Source organism: Acanthopagrus latus, chromosome 23 (genome assembly GCF_904848185.1).
Source record: "Acanthopagrus latus isolate v.2019 chromosome 23, fAcaLat1.1, whole genome shotgun sequence".
NCBI classification, from domain to species: domain Eukaryota; kingdom Metazoa; phylum Chordata; class Actinopteri; order Spariformes; family Sparidae; genus Acanthopagrus; species Acanthopagrus latus.
In genome coordinates, this window is record NC_051061.1 from 4,449,437 (window position 1) to 4,465,654 (window position 16,218).

Here is a 16,218-nt window from a genome sequence, read left to right on the forward strand (position 1 = left end):
CATTTGGGCTGTATTGTTTACTTTAGGACAGGGGTCACCAACCTTTTTGAAACTGAGAGCTACTTCATGGGTACTGAGTCATATGAAGGGCTACCAGTTTGATACACTCTTCTGAAATAACAGATTTGCTCGTTTTGCCTTTAGTTATATATGATTTTTAATGATTAATAATACTCATCTATGTGAAGACACTGATCATGTTAATTTCTCACAATGATTATCAACAATGACTTAACAAGGTGGGAAACAGATAATATCAATATTCAATTTTCATTTTTTAAACAGGCTTGAGGGCTACTCATGTGGTCCCTGGGTCTACCTGGTGCCTGGGTCTACCAGTCTGCTAATAATTGTACGACTGTGAAAAACTCACCAGGCTCTACAAATACTTTGCACTTTATTTCAAAATTGATCAGCTCACAACATGAACATACAAACAATCATTTATGTTCCTGTTTTACAGGCTAAGTCATGGCAACAACATTCACAGTGGCCTTTGTTTAACTATCACAATGAATGGAGTTATCGTGCATTTCCTCATTAATTGGCCATGTGTTACACGCAGTAGCCCTGTTTGTCATTTACAATAATCTCTGGTGAAGTAGACGGTGTGTGTGTGTGTGTGTAGCCTGTTTCTCAAAGTGGAGCGCTCTGCAGAAGAAAAAAAAAGATAATGTACATTCATATACATCTAAAGGCATCTATTAGATTATTCAAATGCAGTAAAAAATAGATTTGTTATGTCATTCAGTAATTCTGATTGCACATGATCTGACATTAACTCTCCTATATGATGAGGCATTTTGCACGATTAGGATGTAGCCCTGCACTCCTCTACGGGCCGACCAGGAAGCAGAGAGGCTCCAGTGATTAGGAATGACATTTTAAAAGCCCTTTTTTCATTTGCACCTAGGCACTCATGGATTTTATTCTGCAGAAGAGGATCATGGAGACAGCCATGGCACATATCTGAGGAGAATACACATATTAGTAAGACATGCAATTAAAAACCAAAGTAACTACGTGTGTACAAGAAAGCATGCTGTGTAATGATATGCTATAAAACTCAAGGCGTGTTGTTTTAATAAGAATAATAATGATGATGATAATGATACAGTCTATTTTTGAAAGCACCTTTCAAAACACAGTTACAAAATGATTCACAGAACCAAATAAAATACCCAAAAGGTAATAAAAATTAAACGCAGATAACAATGTGGTCATGTTTTCTAGTCTGAGTCAAAAGTCTGGCAGCAGTTTCCTGATGTAGGGAATATTTCTGAGATGGCAGAGGATGGTTAATGGGTTACTGAGTGGGAGGCTAATTACAGCTCCTTATTCACATATTGAAGCATGAAACAAAACATACAAAAACTGGGGTTAGGGTAACGCAAAGAATAAAAATGATTGTCCAAGTTTAGGTAATGAACTGTTTAAATGTCATGGTGATGTCTATCGGGGAAACATTTTAATGGGAATGTACCAACACCTGATAATAGATCAAAATTAATCATCTCCATTTCATGCATGACACAAGATATTAGTCATCAGATGCTGAGTATGGCTTAATCTACAAATGAGCATCATACCTCCAGAGCTGCGATTCCCAGCGCCACTCCTACAATTACCACCGTGTTGTCATCGATCAGCTGCTTGATCTTTGGGAAGCAACCGGTGATTGTCTGAAAGAAGGTCAAGAGTGGAGGTTAAACAGGTAGAACAACAAAATGTCTTTCCATCATGCAGGTGGATGATTAGTGCCGCCCATACCGTCACACCATCAGCCACCGTTTGATTACACGGGTTATTAATGCCTGGACAGCAGGGTGGCGGGTATTGCCGGTTGTGGTCCACATAATATGGAGAGTCCATGAAGTCTGATGAGTTATAGAATCCACAACATTTTAACTAATGTGGACACAGAGAGAGTATATGTTAAATGAGGCATCAGTGGAGTGGCATGAAAAAGATCATCTTGTCATTTGTTTGGCAGAGATACATACGGTGCTCATTGTAGTGTTCCACAGTCCTGTGATGTCAGCGTTTTTCCCATAATCCTTCTTGATGTTCTGGACTGCAGCTGTGCCAATCTTGGTGAACAACTCGTCTGCCTAAAATGCAAGAAGACAGAAGCTTTTGCGTTCAAGAAGCAAAAGGTCGCGATAATCCAGCTACCAGTATCCTCTGCGTGATGAATTCTTTAGTGCGCTTACCAAAGGTCTGAATACCAAGATCACAATTGCTCCGGCAACCTCTGCGATGAAGACCAGCAGGACAATGATAAAAAACTAGAAAAGAGATCCGAATGTTCAAATTATTTAGATTCATTTTAATTTAAATTCATTTCACTGTATTGTTCATGAGTCTAAAGCTGTGATAGCAGGTGAAAATCACAGTATTTCTACCAGTATTACCAAATACCTCAATATTAATACTGCGACAATATTGTGAGGATTGGTACTTAAATGAAACATTAACCTATAACCTTCAGTAATGTGGATATAATGACTTATTAGGTCGAACAGTCTGGTTAGTTTAGAAAATGACAACATGTTACAGTAATGCAGCCTTTAAAACCAGGAAAAGACAACACTCATTGTATATCACAATACAGCGATATCCAAACTCTCAGACGGTTTCTAGTCTCATATCACGACAACGATATACATCGTATATATTGCCCAGCGCTGACAGGAAATGTGGTCACATTTGCACTAAATTAGGATGCAAACTATTGAAAATGCATTAACGGTTGATAATTGCATTTTAAAGGAAACTTTTTTGAAAAAGGCGAACTTGTTCCCCCTTTCCTGGAAAGAGTTAGATAAGAAGATTGATACCAGTCTTGTGTATGTAGGGTAAATATCAAGCTTCAACCAGCACAAAGACTTGAAATGGGAAACCACTGGTTTCTGTTCAAGGGGAAACAACATGTGCCTGTACCTGTAAATCTCACTGATTAAGACGTAATCTAGTCTGTATAAAAACCAAGGTGTGAAATAACATTTTCTTCTGTATCTTGTGCACTCTAAACTTCAGGTTACGTGTCTGCTGCTCAGGAAGCTTTGACAGACTTTAGTTATTAAAACTAGGATAACTTTCAATGAAGAGCACTTGTCTTGGAGTCTATTTTTGGTGATGCTACGTGTTTTTATTTCAGCATCAATGATTTTTATGCTATGCTAACTAGCTACTGACCGCCACCTTCATATTTAAGTCCAAATTTGAGAGTTGTGTTGATCTTCTTATCTAACTCTAGGCAAAAAAAGAGATTAAAGGCGTAACATTGAGGTGACTCCTAAAGCGGCTGAGAACAACCTACCAGCAGCAGCATGCACTTGCTTTCTCTGACGGCTCCACAGCAGCCTAGAAAGCCGATGACGAGCAGGAGCGCTCCTAGTGCGATCAGCAGGTAGCCCACGTTGAGCACCTGGCTGAGCTCTGCTGGAGTGTTTTCAATCTTCCCGAGAAAGTTGAGGATAGAGCCGCTGTCCACCTTCACCCAGATCCCGACACCCAGGATGGCAACGCCTGCCAGCTGAAGGAGGAGAGACAGGAAGAGAGGAGAAGTGGTGGAAATCTTAAGGTTTAAGGGAAACTACATCAGAGTCACACATAAAGGTCAGTTTAACTGTCATGGGGAGTAACCAGCCGCCAGCTTGCAAACCCATACGGACGTGGAGTCAGGAAATAATGTCACCTGCAGCTTCAAGTTGGGCCATTCTTGTTTTCCTTTAACCAGTTATTTACAAGTCCAGCAAGTTAGAAGTGAAATGCTAAACTGCTGAGGTTCCCCTTTAAATCACTGTTCTTCCACTAATGTATTTATGAGGAGTAAAAGGTGAATAACAGCTGGACAGCTGCATCAAGCAGAGAGGATGTTTTAAATTCATATTTTGGTCATTTCCATCCATCTTTCACACAACAACCTCCTGCACATGGATGTAGAACGTAAAGTAGAATGTAAAATAGGCCTTTATGGAGAAGATAAAACCATGTTTTTTGAAGTATTTCTAATCGAGCATGAAACTTACAAAGATGATGCCGTTGAAAACAAACATCATGGCTTTGAGGAATCCAAAACATCCCATTTTTGCCGCTGATTGTTCCGCCTATGGAGGAAAAAGGGAGAAGAGGCATTGTTAAAGGTTATCCAAACAATACTGAGAGCTTTATTGTCAGCTTTTGTTATTTACCATTACACATTTACCATTTGTATCTTTAAGTTCCGTTTCTCATCCGTTGTAGAAGCAATTCAACAACAATTTCTTCACGCATCAGTCATTTGTGTGCACAGTGTTAGTCATCTTCATGATGTGTTTCACTTCACTTGGTGTCTTTATGCACTGCTGCTGAGGTGATGTATGAATAGTGGGATTGTGCTGGGGAGGGGAAAACACCTGCCACTCTCCCGACTCCTCACCTTGTTCCCTTTGTGAGCTTAATAACTTATCTTTCTCAAACACTCAGAGTGCCCTGAGCCTTTCATTTCCTGCCACACGTCACCGTGTATGGCGAACTTAGGTGAGGGCTTTGTTTAGTTTAGACTTAATGAGAGCAATGATTGAGGAAGTTTTTTTTTTTTTTTTTAGGTTACACGGAGCCATTTGGCATGCAAATGTTGAAAGGAGCTCGTGAGCTCATGGCTGGCGAGGAAATGTTTAATCTCCTTACATTTTTTTTACCATGCGGCATCAAAATCTTTTAACATCTTGTACGGACATAAAAATAATAAGCAGAGATAACAGAGTTCAGGTAACATGGATATAACTGCAGTGCGTGGAGGGAACAAAGACTGTAGGGTGTATTTGCATAGAAAACTCTGTGGCTGGTCAGATGATCCACCACTCACTCGGGAACGAGTTCAACAATGATGCTGATACTAATGACCAAATACACAATACGCCGAACAAACACATTACATTCAGCTTTCAATGACTCATCAAACACACACACACACACACGCACTGTATCTCCAAACCTTTTCCTCCCACCTCCTGTTACAACCTCTACTGTCCCAGAGTAACTTCAAAACTCTCACTTCCAAATGTGTGTCTTTGTGTGTGTGTGTGTGTGTAGTCTTCCCAGATGGGGAACAGTGCCCTTTGTGTGTCGTGACAAAACAGACAAATTGTTATCCCGACGACAATGACTGAGCAGAGCCCCATTGTGTACGCCAAGAGGCTGCTTTCTGGGGATTGGGATATCCCTCGCGGCCTCCTCGCTGTTACTTTGTCTTTGACTGCTGCAGTTTTTCTCACTCACTAACACGCACATAAGTATCCACTCAGAGAGACGTGTGAAATGAGCCCAGAGCAGGAAGTTGCTTGTCAATTCATTTAGCCCGCTTATGCTGTTAAACTAAAGCTGGCTGTCATCAAGTTAATCATACATTCGGGGGCCAGGATTGCCCGTGGTTGCCTTGACTCCCCAAACTCCCTCTCGTTTCACTCCTCCGACTTCTTACCACTTCCTCATGGTCAGTGGTTGCACTCTGACACCCAGCAGTCGGCCTGGTGATGTATTAACATGCTCCAGTCTCAGAAAAGTCCCAGCAGTGACAGAAAAGTGATACAATGTCCACGTCCGTTACCTCTGAGAACGCAGGTTAAAGAAGAGGAGCTCTTCTTTGGCGTGGTTTTGTTAAATATCCGACCATCCTCCATCAAAAACACAGACAGGCAAATCTCAAAGGACGCCATTGAGCGGAATAATTGCAGGCAGGTCTCAGGAGACAAAAGATCATTGTTGGATGGATCCCTCCCTATGTTGGTACGGCACTTGAATCGTAACCAAAGGACTTGAAAAGTCACTTGGAAAAGTTACCGTATAAGTTTAAATCACAGCCAGTCCAAGTGTAGTTATCATTTGGCTTACCTCTCGCAGGGAAATATCCAAGGACGTGCTCTGGGGCTGGGTCACTGCTCACAGCCCGTCACTCTGGTGATGGAGGAGGCTACAGTGGGAGCAGACCGACTGTGAGATAACAGGAGTACAGGAGTGTATTATTCCTCTGTCCTCTGAAAATGACCCACAATATACCCTCTGTCTCCCACTTCCTGTCTTTCTCTCCCCCTGGGTGACTCTTTCTGCTTTCTGCTCTTTATTTTAAGGCTGCCGGCTGGTTATAAAGGGAGGGGGAGCAGGTGGGCGTGACCAGAGCCGCTGAGCAATAACACACATCACCATGGAGTTAGGCTGGCCGGGCCTGAGGGAGAGGGAGAGAACACCTGTATGTACTGTCGTCTTTACAGCTTCACAGGCGACTCTGTTTGAAGGTGCTAATTTGAACACAGTTTGTAAATATGACAAATCACTTTGTGTGTTTACGATTGTAAGCATTTGTAATTACAATATGATTCTCTTTCCATCCAGAGTGAACAATACCTTACTGTTAATAGTTCTTGAAGAAAAACGATTTCTATTGTAGTTTTATTTGACCTTAATGCTGCCCTTGGCATGATTGATCATGATATCATCATTATTCTTCTCACTTTTAAGAGGTTGTATGCTTTTTGGGTTCTCTCCTTCCCTTTATTGTGTTATGAAGCATTTCCGTGCATGTAAAAGTCCACATCAAAGGGAGTTACTGTCTCCCACAGAAAACACATATGCACACTCCAGTCAGTTGGCAAAAAATAATGGTTTTTTTCAAATTCCGTGACTCGCCGGTGAACATAATGGAGCGTTCAGCAGCTAAAGAGCCAGACCAGGAGACCCAAACACAGCTACGGTCAATATTGGGTTTAGATTCAACGCCACGAACAGAAGCACAACTTCAAATAAATGCCAGTGTTTCCCTTTGCCAGCTGGATGATGTGTAAATAGGTTGCCTGTCTACTTTCTAAGTCACACAGTGAGCCATTACAATATTACAGTATAAGGTGATAATGAGTTTATGTGTCCATCAGCTGCTTAGAATCCCCCAAACAAGTGATCTAGAATAGTTTTAAAAATATAAGAAAATCACTCATTTCATTTATCAAACTTTATAGATGCAGCTTTAAATACTGAACATTGTGGCAAATAAACAATTGGGAAATTGTGGGAATCTGAACATTTGTTTTTCAGCTCCTTGAAGCACTATCTTACAGATCAACGCCACAACGTCTCGTAGCTGTAGGTTACTGGAGCTTTCTGTATACCTGTCTCTCTCAGCAGATGGAGTTTCACGGAATTGCAGTTGTTACCGTTTCTATTTCTGATGGCACCTGAGCATTTCTCCCGCAAGTGCTCATAAGTTTCTTCTATAGCCGCTTTCTCGAGCTACGACGACCACGTGCGTTGGCAGGGTGTGTTTTTTCTGTGGGACGGCGGGATAAAAGAGGCTGTTTACCTTGATGACGTGGGGAGGTGTGCTCATTTGCACAAACCGCAGCAGAATAGAAGGCTCCCTTTGATAATTACCCTGACAAAGAAAAGGAAGGCTCCAGCTCATTCAAATGCAGCAGAGGCCTCTTGTGTACATGCAAACATTAGACTCCATATCTCATCTAGAGAAAGACTGAGCAAACTCCAAACCTTTACTTTTTTTTGAGCACCAAATGGTTTCTGACCCGCTCACGTACCAGTACTATGATCCAGTCAGACCTGTTGGGTTATCTGGTTTCCTGATTTGTATATCTGTGTGTGGTGTGAGTTTGTTGATCGGCTGAAAGCTCAATGTATTTTTGAGAACACTTTTTCAATGTAGAACCTTTAGTTTACGTTTAATAAAATGCCAGTATGAATAAAATTCAGTCAGGCTCTGCTCCTCGACTTACTCACATTATGTTCATGGGGGCATGATATTTTTGAGTCGCTGATCAGAGAAGGTGTGGAATGGGCTTATATAAAATAAATGACTATATTTAAACTTAAGCAAACATCTACTAACAATAAACATGTCCAGTATTCAGCCGACTGAAATGGTCCAGTACCTGTGAGGTCATTTCATGACTAGGTTGTTATGACATTTGTGCTTTTCCTGCCTTTCCTTACTATTTAAGCACATCCCCACGCTTTTGTCACAAACACATCCTTGCACGCATTATGCAAGAGGCAGAGAACACTCTGCATGTTATAAATCTCTTGTGCCAAACAAATGTCAGAAAGGGATACAGTACAAACTGAGTCATATTCACACGTTTTAGTGATTCATCGGGAGGGGGGGGGGGAAAGTGCATTTTCTTGGCAACTAAAACACAGATACAACAAAAGTCAGCAACACAAGAAGACTGAGGGGAAATTTTCCTGAGAAACTGTCACATTAAACTCACAGGATTTCTCTTTGGGACCTGTGAGTCAGGACTAAGGAAAAAATATAAGATCAAGACAGCTGACCCACAAAACAGATGCAACAGTAGAAGAACTGAAAAGGAGAACTGCACATTTGAGTCTGTACGAGCAGTGTAGGGCGACGGAAAACACCTCAATGATGTCCATTTTTACAGCCTTAATTTCAAGTATATAAACACACACGTAGTGATATCTCACCCACTGACCCACCATATAACAACACAACAACTTGCTGTGTGGGTGTAACAATGGAAATGATCTTCAGCGGACCATACCATTGTTAGGCATGTGCAAAATATTTTGTCTTGTCAAAAACTTTGAGATGACCGTTCACTAAGCCCACCCCTCCACATTGTTGCTGCACACTTAGTCGCCGATTTCAAGTTAATTTCTAGCCAGCGATGACCGACTATCTGTCTAGCTAGCTAAGCTAACGTAAGCTACATGAGTTGGCTGAAAGCTTTCTCTCTGGTTGGCTTCAAACTGAGTCGGGCTCACATAAAGTTGATGGCTACATACATGAAAAGATTGAGGCTACAAGTCCCTGGCAAAATGTCAGCATCCTCACCAGTTGGTGATTAACATAGAAGAGATAGAACTAATGAAGCAGCATTGTTGTTTTTGTTTCAGTGTGGCGCTTATTCATCCATGTATTTTAAGGATGAGAAGGAAAATGCACTATTGGATTTATTTTGTTATAATGTAAACGTTACCTTAGTGATATATTGTAAATCATATTTTCAAATATGAAAAAAATTCAAAAATGTGTGTTTTACTTGTAACAATAAAAGAGAAAAGACTTCTAAGAGGAGAACTGTGTTTGGTGAACATAACGCTACGTCAATCAACAAGTTTAGCTGAAACTGCTGGAAGGCAAACTTTCCCGACTCCAACAAGGAGCACGGAACTACGAATCCACCCATGGTGAAAGCATGACCCGTCTTAATCTGCCTCTGATCGCCAAGTACTTGTTGCCATCATTGTTTTGGCTGGTTAAATTCAGGTGTGAGGAGTGATGATTGGTTAGGGTTAGAGAAAGAATATCAGGGCTAGACGGACAGAGGCACAGTGGGCTGGCTCATGCCTTCGCCATGGTGCCATTCATTAAATTTGCTGAACTGAGACGCTAATCTTAGCTTCACTCTCACAATGAAGCATCCTGGACTGGCTCCCACACAGGGTGGAAAAAATACATAGTAGATTTGCTATCATTCACAGGGCTTCTTAAATGTGAGGAGGAAGCTAGTTAGGCAGCCGTACTAATGATTTACTTGCCTCATTGCCTTCACATATGGAGTATTTTTATCTCAACAGGTAGAGAAATCTTGAGGTTGACTGAACAGGTGTGTCTAGATCTTGATCTTGCCAGCTGCTTATTCATATTCTAAACAAAAAACAAGCAACATTTTACTAGTAACCGCTATATACGCTGCCTCAACTGGGAGCACAGAGCACCAGGGGACTGTTCGTATTTGTAGTGTTTACACAGAAGCTCTGCACCAGACAGGTCGGGGCTGGTTAGCATGCTAACTCTGGTAGATATCTGTACAACACAACACACAGATTTCATGGTGTCAATATTGCTATTTTCACATTCTGTTGATCATTTCATTTGTAAATTTAGCTGTCTGGGGGTGGGATCTTGCGAACGGTCAATTGGACATCATCAATCAACAGTGGACAATGTTTTTTTTCCGGCTGTACCACGTATGTTCAAACCCAATGTCTGGCCGCTGTACTCTGAAACAGCTTGTGTCCTGCACAGCTGACAGACGGGCCCACTTTTCTCCCTCACTCACTGCTTGCGTGGTCACAGGTTCACATCATCCTGGACATGAGAGGCAAGACAAACACAGCAAAGGAAAGTCTGTCATCCTCACTGGATGCTTCCCTCTGGCTTTTGGAGGGCCAACTTGTACTTGTTCAGCTCCTGTCACCAGTGTCCGGACACCTCAGGTTGCCTGCTTGTCTGGGTGGCTTTTTAGCTTGTGGAATTTAACGCTGTCCAGCTTCTCGAACCTCTTCTCACAGAACTCGCAGGTGAAGTTGTACTGGGCCTCTGGAGTGTGTTTCTTCATGTGCCAGTTCAGGGACGCGCGCTGGCGACACTGGTAGCCACAGATTTCACATCTGACAGATGACGTGGCGGAGAGAGAAGAAGAGCGACTTTAGTCTAACATGCCATGCTCGTTAAAAAGGAGTAATGCTAAGATCTGTTTTCAGCTTTAATAACTTACTGGAGCGGTGTTTCTCCTGTGTGGGTCCGCCGGTGAACCTCCAGGTGATTCTTGCGCTTAAACGACTTTCCACAGGTCTCACAGATGAAATCTCTGACACCTGTAAGAAGATTCTGTTACATGTGGTGGTTGATGGCGATGACATTCAGACATGTTGAGTGTCCCTTTGTGGGCCCACCTGAATGGATGATCATATGGCGATGCAGGTGGTTTGACAGGTAGAACTTTTTCCCACAGCCTGGATGGGGGCAAACTTTGGTCCTCCCTTTCCTGTGAACAAGGTTGACATGATTCTACAGAGAGAGGGAGGCGAACCAGACAGGTGGTTAGTGTAGTCTTGAGATAAAACAAACAAAGCTGAAATGGGACATATGAATGTTTTACCTGAAAGCTGCTAATAGCGACGTAGACTTGACTGCAGCCCTCGTACGGACAGTGGAACATCTTGAGCATCCCATCTGCTTCGATGACGGGACCTCGCCTGTTTCTCTTCGACCGGACGCTGCAAAAAATACATGCTGTAGACTTAACAAGAGGGCAGCAAGAGGCGAAAAATCTCTGCTGTGCACCTAGACCTTACATCCTCCTCAATGTGTCTGAATGTGACCCAATTTCACCATGCCATGTATGTCTGCTCACCCGCTCAGACTCCGCTGCAGCTCTCGGTCACTACCCAGCTCCAGAGCATCAACACTGGGCTGCAGCAGCTGTTTGTCGCTCAAACCTGCAGGGAAACAGTGTGAAAACTGATCACAAAGACGGCTCGTCCAGATATGGGCTGTCAAAAAATTTTCACCTTCCATATTTTAAGACTGGGTACCTATCACACAATTCTGAAAGGGGACCAGGCTGAGAGGGGACGATATGCACAATAGTCTAGGATACAAGGTGCCGTTTTTCGACTCTCTACTGGAAGCTTGAGTGATTATTGTGTGATTGGGTTTAATGCACGTGTTTCATATATCAGGGCTCAACAGTTAAAAGTTGAGCAATGGCAACCGTTTTGAGAAATTAGCAGATCAATTCCTGGCCTTTGGTTGTCATGAGTGGCCAAAGGGCTGCACAAAGTATGTATCGTTTCAGCATTGGCACTGCAATGTGTGCAATGTCACGAAAGGCAAATTAAATCAAACACATCATGTTACAATTTCTCTGCTGTGCGATGCAAAAGGAAAACTCGGATATTACATAACTTAGTCTGGATAAGGGGTTATTTTGTACACCAGGAAACAAGAGTCAAGACTAAAATTCAGTAAAGCATCAGCTAAAACACATAAATAATAGAGCTTAGAAACTCCCTTTTATGACAAATATTAATTATTTAGTCGATGTACCAGTGAATAGCATCTTAATTAACCAAAATAGTCTGTTTCCCACAGACTTTGCTGCATTTTGCTTTTATTTATACATTCACTTTTCCAACTCTGCCGAGTGTAAAATTGTTTTGTGTTTTTTAGCGCTGCTTTTACTGATTTCAATCGTTGCCATTCAGGTTAATTCATACTCATGCAGAAAAAGCTAACAGACTTTGGCGTCAAAGTGAATATATGTGAATTCCATTCATTTAATTCAACTGTTGATCTGGTTATTCATGTGTGTGTGATTTTACCAGATCCAGGTTTCTGACGGTTTGTAATAGAGTGTCTTTGTCTCCTCAACATCTGAGACACATCAGTATCTTTCTGTCATGACTCTGTCACTGGAGACTAAACATCATGGCTTGTCGGTAGAATTTCACAGAAGCAGATGCAAATGACTGCGGAAACTCAAACTACTGGCTGCAGGTTTTTTTTTTCCTGCCTCAGCAGCTCAAGTCCAGGATCAAACATCTGGATTTAAGGGCACTACCTCGACTATGTTCATCAAATCATTGCATCTTTTGGACATGCATGCACAGTGTTCTGGTGAAGAGTCTTATCTCTGTGTAGACTGAGCAATGGGATGTTTGCATGGAACACAAACAACCACCTGGGTGTTCATTATCGTGTATGTGACATGATTCTGGCACGCTGCTGTATGCAAATTAAGCCTGTGAAACACAAAATAAGAGGCAGCCAGTTTCATTTCATGGGACAACAGCTTCTTGAGTCCGCCTGCAGTATTAACCAAATTGTTTGACCTTTCTGATGTCTAAAATTAAAAGCAAAATCCCCTTTGCGGCCACCATTTACATCTAGCATACACTTCGTTCTGCGTCTGTTAGGTTTGGTTTGATGTTGTTGTATAAGGGTAGGCAGTTCAGTCAGTCGGTTCTGAACGCAGCACACCTGTCATGGAGTCTTCATCCTCCACTCTTTGCAGTTTAGAGTCAGACACGCAAACCTGGTTGTAGGTGACACCCCCGATGACAGTGCAGGTGACTTCCTCCATGTTCCCGCCGCCCATGTTGAGCTGGATGCCCTCTGATGCCAGGGCCTCATAGCTGGGGCCAGTAATGATAATTAACTGGGGACGGAAGATGGAACAACAACTTTAACATCTTAGAAAAGAGATAGTACACTCCTCAGTGTGAACCAACATCTCTGTGAAGTACTCGGTCACACACCTGTGAGCCTTCCAAAGCGGTCCTCTGGTCAGGAATCTCACAGCTGGTCACCACCGTCTGCAGAGTCTGAGGGTCAAACAGCTCGCTCTGCTCTTGCATGGGCGGCGGGACAGACAGCTCCGGCTGAGCTCCCAGCGGGACTGAGCCGCTCAGGCTCTGTGTCAGCACAGAGTCCTCGTCCACCTTCTCCAGTTTATCAGTTATGGACGTCGTCACGGTAACATGGTCGTAATCGTGCGGCACAGTCCTGATCTCCTCCTCTTCTCTGTCTCTGCCTTGCCTCAGATCCTCAGCCTCCTCGGCCTCCTCCTCTGAGGGGACTGAGGAAAATGCTGCCGCGGGGGAACCTTGCTGGTGTTCCATGACCATCTCCATCTCCCAGACCGGCTGTGCTGTCAGTGGATTATCCTTTGAAGAGGTCTCTATACTGGACGGGTGGTCTAGAGCTGTAATCTGTTTTATGGGGCTCATGGGGGCATGTTCTGTCTCAGAAACATCCACATTTTCTTCCACATCTACAGAAAAGAAGATAAAGAGTTTGCTGATCAAGGAATTCAGGACTTACCAGCTACTGATAAATATTCAGATACTTCTAACATCAACAATTAAAGTGAGTAGCTCTAACTGAGTGAAAGATTACATTCATCACTGTACCTCTGAACTGTTTGTGAGCATCCTTTCTCCTCTTCCTGCTCACTACACCTTTAGCCACAGGCATGTCTGTCTTTGCTACATTCTCTCCATCACCCTCTCCATTCACTTCCCCTTCTTGCTCAGAGTCACTTGCCTCCCTCGGTGGTGAGAAAAGATATTGCACAAATGAGTGGTCAGAGTCACACTGCCAGATGGCAGCAGTGGAAAAGTTGGGCTGGGGCTCCAGGGCTCTGAGCTGCGGCTCATGAGGGCAGGAGCAGGAGTGCTCCTGGTACCAACACACCAGACTCTGGAGGCTGGAGACTCGCTCCTTCCTGCCTGGGGAACAACAGAAGACGGACAGAAGGACGGTCGCAGATGAGTGAAGAACTAGACTTGAGAAACTTTTGAATCTATGTGTTAATCCACTTATCACGAGAGTGAGAGCAATCGTTCTTCGGACAAAAACCCCATATATTTCACACAACATCCTTCTGTGGATCTAAGCTCCTTTCTGCTAAGTTAAGAGACAAGATTGGATGAAAATGTAGGACTGTTTTACTTTCTATGTAAAAAAGTAAAAGAAATGCTGCTACTTGCCTGTTGAAAGTCATGAAAATGTCACAATTATCTAAAGACTGAGATTAAAATTATTGCACTTATTTTCATAAATAACAAAGAAAAACAGCATAACCTTATGGGTAAAAACTGCGTGATGTCAAGATTTTGAGAAAACTAGTAAAACTGAGTAAAAACTAGTAAAAATGTAGTTTTATTTTTGACTTAATATGTCAAAAGGACAAGTTACTATTACATAATTACAACTTATTCTACTATCTCTAATCTTTTTCAACATATACAAACAAGTCTAGTGTTTTTGACATTCCTGACATTCCTGACCAAGCTACACACTGAATGGGACATTTTCCTGAAAACTCAACTTGTCAGTGCTCTCTGCTGGACAAACTATGTAATGGTGACACTGTCTGTAACCTCAAACCTATCTCGATGTAATGCCTGCAGTAGGGGTGCAGCAATAAACCCCATTCACTTTTAACCATGACTTAAAATGTCACTGTTTTGTAACCCTGAAGGCTCAGATACAGAGTGTTTGTTCTCACTCTCAAAAAGGGAATGCTGTAGTACATCATTTTCATGAGGTAGTGGTGAGAAAGAGTGCAACGGCAACAAAGCAGGAAAAGAAGCATTGCGATGTTCATAAATCTGACATTAAAATAATAAAGTCTTTATTTTGATTAGGATATGTCACATTTTGGACTTCATCCTTAGAGAAGACTAGATTGCAAAGTATCTCTCCATCTTTCTATCTATCTGGTTACAATATAATGTTTGTATGCAGTCATTCCTCAGACTGCATGTGTTTCTTCTCTTTATCATCCAGTTTTTTGCTGCTTAAAGCATTAAGGATTTTTTAATTATTAAAACATAAATGGAACCATTTGTCATCTAGCACATTTCTCTTTCCCAAATCACGTTACAAAAAAAAAAAAAGAAAAGAAAATAGCAGATTTCAGGCTGAGAGATTAAATGACAGATTCATAGAGCAACCTGCCAATTTATAACAGATCTAACATAACCAGCTATTACACACCACACAAACACACGTGACTGATTTAGAAAATAAATCCATCTGTCACTGGCACCACTCACCTTTTTTCTGTTTTACCTCTGGAGCAATTTTCTTCCTGTAATGCAAACACACATTAATGTGGACAGTGAGTGGTCAGGTCAGACACAATGCAACACTCAGTGAAGCTGAGGGAACAGCTACAGTACACTACAGTATACTACAGCAGACCACTGGTGCGGTCTGGTTAACGCGAGGCGACTTTAACACAACTAAAAAGAGAATAGCTTCGACTGCTCACCCACAGTACTTCTGCTGGTATTTGTCTCCGTAGGTGGAGTTGAGCAGGATCAGGTATTCTGCCAGTCCGGCATCACTCAGACTGGTGCGCCGGCGGAGCTCACTCCACAGCTTGTGCGACTCTCCCAGGTAAACCCTCCTCACGTCGTACTTCTTTCGGGATTCGAGGCGCCTCTGAGCTCGGTCGGTGTCCGTGAGCCGTGGCCGTCCTCTGCAACGCCTCATAACACCCTTCCCTTGGTGCCCAGCTTGGTCAGCGTCCAGGGAAACTTCCAACTCTGCCAGGCTCTGCGCCATCTTGGCCACAGCAGCTGATGCTGTTATTACCCGGTATCCCGGAAGTTGTCGGACCTGACAGGAAGCGCTGTTACGGACTCCTTTTTTTTTTTTTTTGCTCGTGTTCCCACGCCAGGGGTTTGTAAACTTTGTCGAAACATTCCTTAACACAGTCGTGCACCACATGGGCACATTTAAATCAAAATGCTCATGGAAATAACCAGTATGTACACCGAAGACCGCATCAGAACGGTACAGTGCACTAAGTGTTTTCCCACGGACCGCACCAGCACGAACACCGGGGTTCATCATGTAAACAGACGCGGGAAGCTTCAGCGTGAACAGCGTTTTTAGACAACGTA

The 16,218-nt window shown here is 42.7% G+C and overlaps 2 protein-coding genes across 2 annotated transcripts; both read right to left on the minus strand.

Annotated features, from left to right (window-relative positions):
• Positions 1-380: 380 nt before the first annotated feature.
• On the minus strand, positions 381-6,114 carry tspan35 (tetraspanin 35). The gene is made up of 8 exons (XM_037090098.1): positions 5,878-6,114; positions 4,035-4,112; positions 3,323-3,538; positions 2,214-2,288; positions 2,004-2,111; positions 1,771-1,908; positions 1,590-1,682; positions 381-969 (listed from the first exon to the last, which is right to left on the minus strand). Exons 2-8 carry the CDS (start codon positions 4,089-4,091, stop codon positions 910-912), a joined length of 747 nt encoding a protein of 248 aa, XP_036945993.1. The 5' UTR covers positions 4,092-4,112; positions 5,878-6,114; the 3' UTR covers positions 381-909.
• A 1,999-nt stretch (positions 6,115-8,113) lies between these two features.
• Positions 8,114-16,193, minus strand: znf653 (zinc finger protein 653). The gene is made up of 10 exons (XM_037090094.1): positions 15,582-16,193; positions 15,364-15,398; positions 13,714-14,031; positions 13,060-13,574; positions 12,782-12,959; positions 11,154-11,238; positions 10,899-11,016; positions 10,693-10,807; positions 10,515-10,614; positions 8,114-10,407 (listed from the first exon to the last, which is right to left on the minus strand). The coding sequence occupies exons 1-10, from the start codon at positions 16,166-16,168 to the stop codon at positions 10,230-10,232; spliced, it is 2,229 nt and encodes a 742-aa protein (XP_036945989.1). The 5' UTR covers positions 16,169-16,193; the 3' UTR covers positions 8,114-10,229.
• Positions 16,194-16,218: the final 25 nt, after the last annotated feature.

What these genes read in the sequence shown, in the direction of transcription:
- tspan35 (XM_037090098.1), bottom strand. Translation starts at nt 4,091, where the DNA reads ATGGGATGTTTTGGATTCCTCAAAGCCATGATGTTTGTTTTCAACGGC. An exon ending in GGAACACTACAATGAGCACC is followed by an intron (nt 1,909 to 2,003) that starts GTATGTATCTCT and finishes TGTCCACATTAG; the next exon opens with TTAAAATGTTGTGGATTCTA. An exon ending in TGGGAATCGCAGCTCTGGAG is followed by an intron (nt 970 to 1,589) that starts GTATGATGCTCA and finishes TATTCTCCTCAG; the next exon opens with ATATGTGCCATGGCTGTCTC.
- znf653 (XM_037090094.1), bottom strand. Translation starts at nt 16,168, where the DNA reads ATGATGAACCCCGGTGTTCGTGCTGGTGCGGTCCGTGGGAAAACACTT. An exon ending in TACCAGCAGAAGTACTGTGG is followed by an intron (nt 15,399 to 15,581) that starts GTGAGCAGTCGA and finishes TTTGCATTACAG; the next exon opens with GAAGAAAATTGCTCCAGAGG. An exon ending in AGAGGTAAAACAGAAAAAAG is followed by an intron (nt 14,032 to 15,363) that starts GTGAGTGGTGCC and finishes GTTGTTCCCCAG; the next exon opens with GCAGGAAGGAGCGAGTCTCC.